The 13,053-nt window shown below is 35.8% G+C and overlaps 1 protein-coding gene across 1 annotated transcript in view; it reads right to left on the bottom strand.

The window, feature by feature from the left end:
- The window catches only part of ABI3BP (ABI family member 3 binding protein), a 135,799-nt gene that overhangs the window by 35,075 nt on the left and 87,671 nt on the right, over nt 1-13,053 (bottom strand). Inside the window, exons 30-40 of the mRNA XM_057364125.1 lie at nt 13,020-13,053; nt 10,555-10,629; nt 9,664-9,738; nt 8,337-8,411; nt 7,644-7,718; nt 6,018-6,092; nt 5,276-5,350; nt 4,730-4,801; nt 2,544-2,618; nt 1,370-1,435; nt 953-1,027 (exon numbers count right to left, since the gene is read on the bottom strand). The exon at nt 13,020-13,053 is cut by the window's right edge and continues 19 nt beyond it. Coding sequence (XP_057220108.1) covers nt 953-1,027; nt 1,370-1,435; nt 2,544-2,618; nt 4,730-4,801; nt 5,276-5,350; nt 6,018-6,092; nt 7,644-7,718; nt 8,337-8,411; nt 9,664-9,738; nt 10,555-10,629; nt 13,020-13,053 — 772 coding nt within the window. The remainder of the gene's footprint in view (nt 1-952; nt 1,028-1,369; nt 1,436-2,543; nt 2,619-4,729; nt 4,802-5,275; nt 5,351-6,017; nt 6,093-7,643; nt 7,719-8,336; nt 8,412-9,663; nt 9,739-10,554; nt 10,630-13,019) is intronic.

The raw sequence follows: 13,053 nt of genomic DNA, 5'->3' as shown, positions 1-13,053 counted from the left end.
TAAGTTTAGAATAGATGGAATATGACTCAAGCTATCCTAATCTAGTTAGCACAGAAATAGTAACAAATTCCAGCAACAGCATAGGAGCAGTAGCACTATTAGGGGATGATCAGCCGAAAGTTTGCCTTGAATATGTGCATTATTTATTTATTTATTTATATTATTTATAATTCTAAACTTGAATTGTTCATGAAGAATCCCAAAATTATGTATTTAATTGACCAAAGGTTGTATTAAAAAAATCCTCAACAGTATCTGAATTGTTGTAATAAATTAATTCTTTATAAAATTTAAAAAAACCCCATGGACTGGTTATGAATTAGCACTGAAAATATTATGTTGATTCGGTGCAAAACCCAAGTAAAACTGCAAAAGCAAAGAGTATTTTTCCCCGAACCAACCCTGTATTTTTAATAAATCTTTTAATAAATCTGTGGTGTAAGGATATGTAAATTGACATTCTCACCCTCATCTGTCATCCACCAACATGGAATGTTTGTGAAATATTCAAGCCTGAATATTGCACAGTCCAAACACTGCATGGTGTGAATGTGAGCAGGTCTGATGTGAACACACCATATGCACAGAGAACAACTAGCAAGACACCTGGCTACCCAACCTCCTGACTTGGCCTCAAACCACTGGGTGACCCTTTCCAGCCAAGTGTTTTCTGTAATTATTCCATACCTAACATCTAGAAAACAGTGAACAGTAGCCACATCATAATTAATCTGTAAATTTGCACAGACTGAGTGTCAATATAATGTCATGATCACCCTCAGGAATTATACAACAAGTTCATATGACAAGCAATTACATATAACACTCTGTGGAATTAAATTCTATAACAAAACACAATGAGATATTTTGCAGGGCCCAAGGTGATTTAGGAAAGTCAAATTCTGGTCTCTTAGTGATAAATAAAAGACCCCCCAAAAAAACACAACTCTACCTGTTGTTGGTTCAATCCATTTGGGCAGTCCAGGTGCTTTTGTTCTGGCTGGTGCTAGTGTGGTTCTACCAAAAGCTGTGAGAGAGTTTCAAAAGAAAAAAAGGAAAAGGAGAAAGAAGAAAGAAGTTCCATGAGAACAATACCCAATAGACTGCTATGTGATKCCAAAATACCACATAAGGGAAGACAAAGCAACACCTGCTGTGATGACACACAACAGTTTTGGTTTTGCGTTTTGTTTTTTTTCTTTTTTTCTGATTTGGAAAGGCTTTACCTCTAGACTTCTTAATGGATTTCAAAATACTCCCTCCCCCTTTTTTTTTCCTACAAGCAATACTTATAATTCCATTAAGATTAGGTGAAATTAATTAATTGTTTCATGTCCTCCCAATCCCAGATTGAATAAGCAATTATTACCAGGTCTGGTCCATGGTTTATCCGATGGCTTTGGTCTTGCAGAAGTGAGATGTGTTTTATGAGGTGCTAGAAGAAAYAAGGCTCAGTTTCAATGCTGTGGGTAAAGGAACACGGACAGTGCAGTGCGATTTGCCAGACAAAAAGGTCCATGCACCAATGCGATACAGCAAAATGGACAAATGAGAGTTCTATGAGTTCTAATCCAAAATGCATGTGGAAAATGCTAGTTTCTTTAGTGGCCAGATGAYTCCATCATGCAGTCTGACCTGTTACATTCATATGTAGGTTTAGGAAAAAGATATAAAATATTTACAGCCAGTTACCCAACTGGATATGGATACAGAGTTAGCTCTGCAAGGTATCCATGGCCTTAAGACATTTAATTAGGTTCTGTAAAAAACAAAMAAACAAAAAACCTCAAAATAAAACACCAAACACCAAAGACTCAGATAAAACCATGAAACATTGAAATATTGCTGAGAAAACAATTGGGAGCATTCAATGCAGACACTGTGCAGGGCAGCTGAAGCACAGTGTCATCATTAAGGTTGAAATCAGAAACCTTCAACCTTTTCTTATTGTTGCCTTTCACTTGCAAAATAATTTTGATATTGTAGCTGTTATAGGATCTGTAAAAACCACACTGGAAGCTGAAAGCATAAGYAGTAATCACAGTTATCTTGTGCCCAATTAGCAACCTCTGTAAATAATTTTTTAAAAATAAAGAGAGCTAGCTATTTTATATTCAAGTCTAATAAACATTGGATCTATAACACTTAATCCAGCCTCTCTGAAGCATCAGAGGAAATATTTATGCAGGACAGAACACATTACTCATTTTTGACATTTAGATTTGGGAAGTTTTACAGATTTAGATTTTGTAAGGAAAAAGCTAAAACTCAGTTACATTGATGTTTGCAACATTATATATCTGAGTATTGAATACACAGCTGTAATACTGTTTAAAAGCTTCATACCATCTTTGACATTTGAGGCTCATTTTCAGAGTAATAAACTAAACTATTTGATAAGGGGACAAATAAATTTTCGTATTAAGTACTTGAAATAGCTTTAAAAGTAATARTGAACAGACCATTAAACATTAATCTGTACAGATTTTACTTAARATCTACAGACCCTCAATACAACAACTTAAGAAACTCTTGAAAATTACCTGCATCGAACCACGGAATTTCAGTTGCTTGGCCAATTTTGGGCTTGGGTGAAAAGTGGTATGTTTCATCAGGAACTGAAAATGGAGATATTACTGCTTATCAAATGCAATTGACYCCCTTTTAAACATAARACATCACAGGTGGAAAGGAAATTCRAACTYTCTGTGCAGATCATAAAACARTCACTGCTTGAAATCTGGGTGAARATCATGCTTTTCTACAGGTAAAAAACTTYGAGTCTGGGAAGAAATATATCATTAGTAAGTCAAAAAATCAGAAACTATGATCAGGCAATGCCTTTTTCCATGATTCCTCAGCCTTGTACGTGTAGTACTTATTTCTATACAGAATTGCACGAAGAAGAAAAATGGCTGGAAAATTAAAACCAGCAACGTTTTGCACATGCAYGGAACTGTAACTAACAATGAACATGGCAGAGATATATAAAGGTATTTCGGTTGATTAAGTGTAGGTTTAGCCATATAGCAAAAGCAGAGAAAGTAAAGACTCATGAAAAATAAACTGACTTAATATTCTCATTACCCAAAGTTATTTTGGACCCATCAACAACATGAACTTTTACAAGGTTAATTGATCCCAGGTGCTATCCCTTGGATCCCTTGGAGCTATAAAAAACAAACCATTGTTCTGTGAGAAGAGAAATTAAAGAAGTTGGATTTCATGAAGGATCTGTCTCCATTGTTTCCTAAAAACCTATCTGCACATCTGCTAGGACAATTTCAACAGACATGAGACAGACACGTTCTGATTAGTCTGGATGTGTTTTCATGCTGACAACCAGACAGTGCAACTATTCTGCTGGGCCCCCACTAACTTCAGAACACATGCCCTAAACCTGGAGTTCTGACAGTCTTTGGTCTTTCTCATACTTGTTGTATTAACTTACACTTCCTTAAAAAATTCTAGACGTTTTTAGTAATGTATTTGTTTTTCAGACCTCACTCAAATTTGAAAGAGATTAAGTGAAAGTTATCTAAGTTACAGGATGAAAAACACAGACTGGCAGGCAGATGCACACACAACATGACTCTTTGTCTTTCAGAAATAAGGTTAAAATATGCAAGCTGGAAACTTACTAGCATAAAGAGTAGTGGCTAAAAGGTGCCATTTATATTTAACAGTAAACTTTTTTTTACAGTTTTTACAAAGGTAAAAAAAAAAAAAAACCCTCTAAATTCTCTTTTCTGACTTCTTTCACTAAAACTAAATTTATAGTGGTACCAAAAGATTGCACTTGTTAACTATGACATGATTGGAAAAATCTCTTATTCAACTGAAACTTAGATTCTAACTTGTCTACTGAACAGCCTTTCAAATTAAGGCATTTAGTAAAGAAACTCTTTTCCTGGACTGTTCAGTTTGATGTTCATWGTAATATATATGTACATATGGTATATATATAGATAACATATTGTTCTTGAATGAAAAGGGTATGTGCTTGAAATATTTTGGCTAAAAAAAATGGACAAGAAGAAAGAAGTGTGTGGGGGGAAATGACTAAACTATTCATTAAACAATTTGCCTAAACCAAAAAATGTTATCAGTTCAGAGGTTATATCAGAGAGGCAGAAAGATCAGGAGCTGCTTTTAAAGCCATGGAATCTCTCCTCCCTGAACTATATTTTTCTCCAGTTACRTTCCTACTGAGCAATTGTTTTTTARATAGTTAATCCCAGGGTAARACTGAGGTATCACCACCCTTCACTATAGGTGTGCATCCCTGAATCTACCGTGGTTACTGCAAAAATCACTGGTATTGAAAGGTGCTTATACTCTCAGCATGTATCTGTCTTGGACTGAGATTGTATAACCCAAGTTTCAAAAGTAGTTGAGAAATTGAATCGAATGTATTTGGGATAATAAAATCCCCCAAAAGAAAAGGCCTTTGTGAATGTGACCACGAAAATATATTTTTATTAAAATTAATTGAATTTCTCACATTTTTTGATGATTACTAGACCCATCCATCTGCTCTCCATGGAAATTCATGCAATTCTTGGGCATTCACTTTGATACAATTTATGRACATACTCTCAGCTGAACAATGATACAAATTTCTGTCTACTTATTATGCATGAGCCATGACCACAGAACTCAGTGACAGCAGAAATGTAACTAAAGCAGTGCCACAATAACACCTCTAAAGTTACAAACTGTAAATTACCAGATTTAATTTGTGGTGCTTCTGGCCTGACAGCTGTTTTGGATTTGGAAGGAATGAATGTTTCTCTTGGAGCTGAAAGAAAAGGAAAAAGATTATTATTGTATTCTTCAGGAGTCCAGTGCCATATTAGCCCACAGAAAACACATGCCTCAAATGCCTGAAAAAAAAGACAATAACAATTCCATGGCTTTCTGGAACCTGAAACAAAATGACTATCCAAAACACAGAAAAGTCCCAGCAATGCGCTGTAGGATAAGTTGAGTTAGTGACTAAAATTCTTGCTCTAAAATAAAAATTAGGTCACTGAATTTGGTCGAAGATCTGATAAATACAGACTTCTGACCAGACATAAGCTGTAGGCTAATTTTGCTTTACTTGAAAAAGTAAAAATAAGAATACTCTGTACGAAGATACATGCATGTGGCAGCAGAACGAAGGATAGTGGAATGGTTTTATATAAATACCACATTGGAGAATGTTCTCTAGAAGTTTCTCCATTGAAAAACTAGAAATACCTGCATCTTCACATTAAGGAAACTTATTTACCCATTGTTGCCCTTGGATAACCAGTGGTAGTAGAAGATTTTGTAATAATTGGTTGTGGAGTTGTCTGACGTATTGCTGTTAAGGAGAAAATGTGAAAAATCTTAGAACATTTATTTGTAGTAGAAACAAAGCAGCACTGGCTAAAGCCTGCAAAACACCCCAAACTAAGGAGCAACAGAAATCTTGAAAATCAACTTCTGACAAGCACAATTAATTTTCTCTTAATTTCTATTAATTTTATCTAAAAATTCTATTAATTGTTGCTATACATGCCTTTTATACTRAAAATGGGAAGCCACACAGACCTCCATAACTATTTTAAAATCGACTTTCATTTCAGTGTAGCAGACAATGTCTGTTCCYAACTGTTCAAGTACATTATAAAGGAGTTCTTTTACATTTCAAGTAAAGATTAAAAAAAAAAAGTGCTCACAGAGAAGCACCCAGGRAGTAATCACAGAGAAGTCAGCCTCTCTAGCCACTGAAATTTGTCAATACCCACATCACTGAATTTTAGTCATCATTTGCTATGTGCAATAGACAGAGAAAAAACATTATATATATTATAAATACACTGCTATTCTTTGCAATGTAGTTTTGGAATATTTTGGATTGATTATCTAAAGTGAAATGCATTTGTTTCAGCATAAAACTGGCCATGAATAATTCCATTAATAAGCGCAAAACCTGAAACTTAGGGAAAGAATAATTAAACACAAAATTAAAAGAATGACTCCATTACCAGGTCTGGTGTATGGCACTCTTGGTTTTTCAGTTGTTTTTCGTTTGGTATGAATGAACTGTTTTTCAGTTGGAGCTGGAATAAAGACAAACAGCACCCAGAACAATAATTGAAAAATCACACTACTTGCCACAGCACACAAGGAACATAAGTATGATCAGATCTGTAATAAGGTAAATTACATAAGAGAAAGCTGAAAATCAATCAGTTGCAATTCCTGCAAAGAAAGAAAAATGAGTTAAATGGCCAATTACACAAGAAGACTTCTAACAATGATATATAAATTTGTAGCTTTGCATCAAGCAGTGTAGAATATAGTCATTAACATCATCTACAATMGGACAAAAATACAGTGGTAGTCTATGTCTTCCTCATTTGCCATACACAAGTATGGATTTCTTTTTCCGTGGAACATTTGTATCAAATCTGATTTGTAATTTAAATTATTTAGTTCTTATGTGGGAATGATTAAATGTTGTTATCCTCATACTATTCAGATTTWAAAAAATCTTGGAAATAAAAGCAGCATTTACTGGAAAATGTTATCTTAGCATTTTCTGGTCTATGGTCCACACCAACTAGAGAGGTCCCAAATTATCCATCTTAGCCTATGAATTCTTCATCCCCCTTGCTCTGAAGAAGCATTTTCTGCATGTGAATATTAAAGGGCACCTACTTCTTAAATCTAYGTGAAGAGATATTAAATACTTACTTAAGTATCATTGCATACGAGGAATATATATTAAAATAAAACATGGTWAAAAGCATTTTTAATTTCCTCTACCTCAAAAAGAAAAAAAACATACTTTGAAGATTRTAAAATGCCTATTAATATTTCATTAATGATACCATTTCATTCTCAGAAAATCACAGTTGAGATCTGTCTCTCAAACAGGACAGAGAACTGATTGAACAAAGCTTGCTCAAGCAATGCTCCTRCTCCCTGATGTTGCTTGGATTCAGTGACCCATAATTGGTCATAATTGTCCTCATCTGACAATTAAATTAAGAAGAAAGAACACTCAGCTAATGTTTCATATATTTAAGCAAGTTTTCCTAACATGGATAACTAGATGTTAGCAGAGAGGATGTTTTTAAGAACTACAGTTGGATTTAGACCATCACATAGCTGTTCTTGATGTATTACAATTTTCTTCTGTAAGATTAAACAGTGAGGAGGGATGAAGAAGAGTATTTTAGAATGAAATTATCCATGAKTCACAYGAAGAACAGGGGATTAKCTCAGAWGGTTAGAGCATGGTGCTAATAATGCAAGGGTTGTGATGGGCCAATTAACTTAAGAATTGGACTCTATAATCCTTKTGGGTACCTYCCAGCTCAGAATATTCTGTGAAGAATCACTATCTGCTCTTAAATAAAGTCCCCTTTTGCTGGAAMATAGATACCATCTGGAGGAATCRCACCATCCTGACAGGAAAGGCTAGAAGATGATGAAAAGAACCTTCAAAAGAAAATGAGCTCATGCATTATTACCCTTATCAAGTATCTCCAAGCACAGCAAAATTTCATTATTAGCATTTAATAAAATGTAATGAATTTTCTGTAAGATGATATCCTCTAAAAAGAATAGAAATAGAATAATTATTTATGAAATAACACAGTTACCAAATGTTGCCCTTGTTCTTTCAGGAATACGAGGAATCACAGTAGTGTCTGGTTCATCAAAGGTTGGAAGGATCTCTGTTGGAAAAAATGTCAGTAAATGATCTGAATAATGAAAGGAATCTCCCTTTCCTCCCCTCCTTAAAAAGCCTTACAACACTATACTGTATACACCAGGAAAGGGATGTTTTAAAACAGTGATGGGCATTAACCCTCAGAAATTTATGGCTAGGAAACAACAGTGAGAGCCCTTCAGTGAAATCACTGATTATTTTACACAGATCAGCTGGATTATCAATGGGGAGTCACCTAAACAAAATGTGACTGAAGGGAATCCTCTGTCTAATCTGGGTGAATGTGTGTGTATAAGGAAAAAGCAATGAATCAACATTGGGAGGTTTCTCTCCTAAGACCTTTAAGAACATGGTGCAAACTACTGAACTGTGCTGCCCAGATACAAATAATTTTTTATCCTTAATTAAAACATACAGGTCATTACTACTTCTGCTAATTTCTGCACAAGATAAAAATCTTGAACTATTTCCATCAGACTCCATTGCATCACTGCAGGGGTTTCTTAACCATAAATAATACCCAGATAACAGCAAATGCACTGATGACCACTCCCCCCACTGCCACCCTGAAAGCAATTGCTCAATTATCAACTGCACCTTTACAAAAGACCAGATAATTTACCAGGCTTCCTGTATGGAGCATCTGGGAAGGGAGTTGCTCTAGGTATAAAAGGAATATGGTGTGGTTCTTTAACAGCTGCAAGAAAAGATCTGTTTTAAGGATTGATACTTTTCAGAAATTAAGACAGATTTATTACATAGGCACTGCATGTCTCATGCTTGCAAAGAAAARCAATCCCTCCATGACAGTCTGAAAAACTGAGTGTCAGAAAGATGCAGGAATTCAGGAGAAAAAAAAAATCATGAATGAAAACATGGGTGGAAAATCAATCAGGTTAACACAATCTGGAGTCAAGCAACAAAACCTGAAAGAATGCAGAAAACTCAAGGGAACATATTTCCATCTGCATTTCAGAWCCTGTAACTGCAATACCCATGGCATGCTTTTCTCCTACAAGGTCAAAGGAATTACATGTGTGACAAGGGAAGAAATTTTCTGTGAAGACAACAAGCCAGCTAGGAATCTTTCAACCTGCAACAGAGCAGAATTTAGTTCAATTARTAGAAAAMAAATCAAAGCCACAAATAGATATGTGAAAAACAAACTAATGGTATATAAGCATTGGTTCAAGGAGCAGTGAGAAAACAATAAGGACCAACTCAAGGTAACAAAGTCACTGTTGCTGTCTTTTGTTGTTCAGYTGTAAGTGTACTAGCTGCCAAAACTTCATAAAACAAGAAAGTACACAGAGTTACGGGTAAGTRCAAGTTAGTGGTAAAAATACTCCTTTTACATGACTGGTTTGTTTTCAATTTGGAACATGTACCTTTTTTTTAATCCTTTCTTAAAAAAAAATAGTTCTTTGTAAAATTAGTGAATATACACTTATTCAAAATAATGTTCAATGAATATTTTCAGAACCATTAGAAGTTACGGAGGTTTGGCACTTCATTAGTATGTGAGTCCCTATTAAGTATATTTTTAAGAGTCAAATTCCATTACCAGGTCACAAAACCATGAGTGGTTTGAATTCCAGATGCTTAGAGTCATACATGAAGGCCCTCAAATAAATTCTCTCTAAACACCTTTTGACAGGCACAAAAGRGATGCAGCTTATTCCAACTTCTCATAATGTTTGTATGTTGTCCATCCTACTACACTGATTATTCACCAGTGATAGGTGTCATGTGGCTGAAAAGCACAGACAGTGACTAAAACTTGGACATCAAAAATAGAAATCAGCTCTACTTTCCTTTAAACACCTATTTAACGATCACTAGAGGACTGATTTGCAATACAAATAAATGTTAACACTTGATTCACTGAGGAAGGACAACCCAAAACCACCCCTGGATATTCAAGCACAACAAAACAGCAATGTATGTACCAGGTCTTGTGTATGGYACATCTGGACTTGGTGATGCCCTGGGCTTGGAAGGGACTCGCCAGCTTTCCTTTGGACCTGGAAATGAGCAAAATTTGGAATTTGTTACTGAGGATGATGATTCTTGGACGTGGGAAGACGCATAAAGTTTGGAACACATTTTTGAGGCTGATGAGTCTACATGTGTCTTTTGATTTTTCTGACAGAAGATTAGTTTTCTGCTAAGAAATTTTTTAGGGATTATTTCTGWCATTTGAAAATAATCCCAAAGAGGTCTCCTGGTAGTACAATCAATACTGTGTCAGTGCAGAGACTAAAGACAAAGTGACTTAYAGTGCAGAGTCAGATTAACTCTCCACTCCTATCAGCAATAACAAACAAAACTTTCTGCAGAKAAAACTGCTGTAGTTCAACACTTCCCTTAGTTGTGTTTCTCAAGTATTTCATATTCCAAAAATCTGCTGCTCATTTAAATGAACTCTGTATTAAAAAAAAATCCTCAGCAAAGTAGAAGATGAAAAAAAATTAGCATCTATTTTCAAATGAACAGTTTTTCCAAAGTTTTGGGAACAAGAAAGTACAGTAATTTCACACTTAAATGAGGAACCAAAAAATACAAATATTTCTGTCACACTCTAAGGAAATAAAGATGCAGTCTTTCCTGCAAAGGTTCAAGATGATTGTTAACCARCACATTTCCATCATTGTGTGTTATCGGCATGTATAATTTGATTATCTTGTTCCATGAGAGCAGTATAGCAAAATTTGATTATGACAGCAGAGAACAGCTTATTCAATCAGTATCTCTGTATTTTCAGAGAACTCCTCAGTTTTGTAAATTTTCAAAGTGATGAAACATTCATGCATTAAAGGGCAAAATATTGATAAGCTTACTTGCTCTAGTTGGAGGAACACGTGGACTGAGTGATGTTTTTGGCTTGGAAGGCCTGTGGTATGTATCTTTAGAAGCTGAAAGAAATAAAGTGGGTTATTTAAAGTTATTTAAAGCATTATTAAAGTTCTCTGAAGTATCAGTGTCCACTACCATCCATAATAGTCAACAAAAACAAAATAAAGATTTGAAATGAAGGTATTCTATAGAAGTGACATAAAGGATAGGGATTTTTTAAACAAAATCAGGTTATAGAGTAAAGAAATAATCTGTGACAAAACATCAGCTATGCGTGTGATAGAATTATTGTTTCTATTTAAGAAGAGGACTTAATAAAATAAGAAAACAGAAAAAGTAGTTTCAAATACAAATACACTGCCCTGTAATGGGTATTGTACTGGAATGACTCACAATATCAAACTCAAGTGACAGAAATGCCTTGGTCAAATGGATATGCCTTAAGGAATCCCATAAGCCAAGATCGGTGACGTGATTGTGTTCTGATAGTGAAATTGAAGTTTGAGTGGAACAGAATTATTTTTCAGACCTTTATGAAGAACTGGATTTCATTTTGTAAAACTGGGGGAAAGGGAAGCAGAGAAAGAAAGCTTTCAGGATGCAGCTCTGTCCATGCAGACCATATGACCACCTGAAATGGTGCTACCTCCACACTGTGACTGAGAACATATAATTAAGACCCTGCTCTGACCTGTCCTCTGCATCTTATCATTAAATGTTGAAGGAAATTTCCCTGTTTTATGTGCATAACAACTGGAAAGGAACAAGAATTCTCCTCAATTGTTTCATTCGAAGTAATAAGGGACAGAGAATCTGGACTGTTAAATGGTTATGGAACATGCAAAGAAAGATGACAAATATTTGCAGGTCTGCTTTTAATGATTTGTGTTGAAGAAGAAAGACAGTGTGACCATTCAAAGARGAAAGTATCACCTATTGTTGACTTTGGTTTCTCAGTTCTAAACCTAATTGTTTCCAGAACTGCATTAGCATAATAAAACAATGAAACTGAAGTATTACCAGGAACAATCAAAATGTTCCCATCACTGTCTCCACAACAATCACCATCCCTGTTAGGGCTGATGACAGACAGTCAYCCCTCCCTGAAACTCAACATCAGAGTATTATGTTGCTCAGAATTGCCTCCAGTTCAAGGTAACAGCTCTAACAAGAACAGACTCCAAATATAAATCTGAAGTTTTTGTAAAGCCACRAAGAGACTGTGGGTGGTTTTTACCTTCAGCTTTGTACACTTTCCTGATATTTCAAAGTTTTGTTTCAAGCAATATGTGCAGACTTGCTGGGGAGAAAAGGAACCTGAGTTATTTCTCGGCCTATCTCTTCACCAATACCACCTAATTCTCCATACACCTTGGATAACCATACTGGGTCTGGCTGGGATGGAGTTGGTTTTCTTCACAGAAGGCCCTATGGTAGTCTGTTTTGGATTTGCGACCAAGACAGTGTTGATAAAATAACAATGTTTTAGTTATTGCTGAATATACTAGAGCACCAAAAATCTCTTTGTTTTTCACTTTGCCCCCGGGCAAGGAGGCTGGGGCTGGGCAGGATGTTAGAAGAGGACACAGCCAGGACAGCTGAACCACACTGGCCAGAGGGATATTCCACCTCACATAATGTCATGCTTAGCAACACCCATTGCTCTGGTCTGCTAGTGGGCTGTGGTGCATGGCTGCTTTGTGTCGCTTAGTTTTTTTCCCCCTCTTTTTATCCTTCTTAATTAAACTATCTCTATTTTGAACTATGATTTTTTTTTTCTTATTTTTTTCTCATTTCTGCTTTTCTGATTCTCTCCCCCAGACCACTGTGGGGTAGAATGAGTAACAGGTCAGTGTGTAGTTGGTTGCTGGCCGGGGTCAACCCACTACAATACCTCACATCATGCAAGTGAGAGTTGTATAACTTCCTTTCTCCATCTTTAATGCTCCTAAGGTTGTTTATGGGTATAACAACCCACATAGGCAAAATTATAGGGAGTATTACAAATTCTTAAATCTTTGAACAACACAAGAGCTTTGGGAAAGTGAACCAACAAGTATGAATGAAAGCTTGCGCTTGGGAAAGAAGAAACAAGCACACACAATTTGAGAAATACAGAGCAGAATCCTTCTCTGCAATTGATGTCCCTCCTTTAACCTTCACTTTGCCAAAACACAGGCAAGCTCACACAGAAAGAACTTATTTTCACTGAGAATTGTACAGAAAACACCCACTATTGCAGCGACCTAAAATGTAATAAAGAGCTAAAGATAGAGATTTTCAGCTTCACAGTTTGCTCATAAATTCTACATGTCCTTGGATTTTATCCCTGGAGGAATGCTCCAACCTAYGTGCCTGAGGGATCCATGAAAATCTGAAGCACCACTGATCACAGTAGAACTCATAACACAACTGTCAGTATGAGAAGGCAAAGAAACAGTGAACTCACCAGGTCTTGTTCGTGGCACCTCTGGGCTTGGTGA

Source organism: Malurus melanocephalus, unplaced genomic scaffold, assembly GCF_030028575.1.
Source record: "Malurus melanocephalus ecotype Western Australia unplaced genomic scaffold, MMel_1.1 scaffold_36, whole genome shotgun sequence".
NCBI lineage: Eukaryota > Metazoa > Chordata > Aves > Passeriformes > Maluridae > Malurus > Malurus melanocephalus.
The sequence above is the reverse complement of the archived record's forward strand: the minus strand, read 5'-3'. Positions and strand labels throughout refer to the sequence as shown.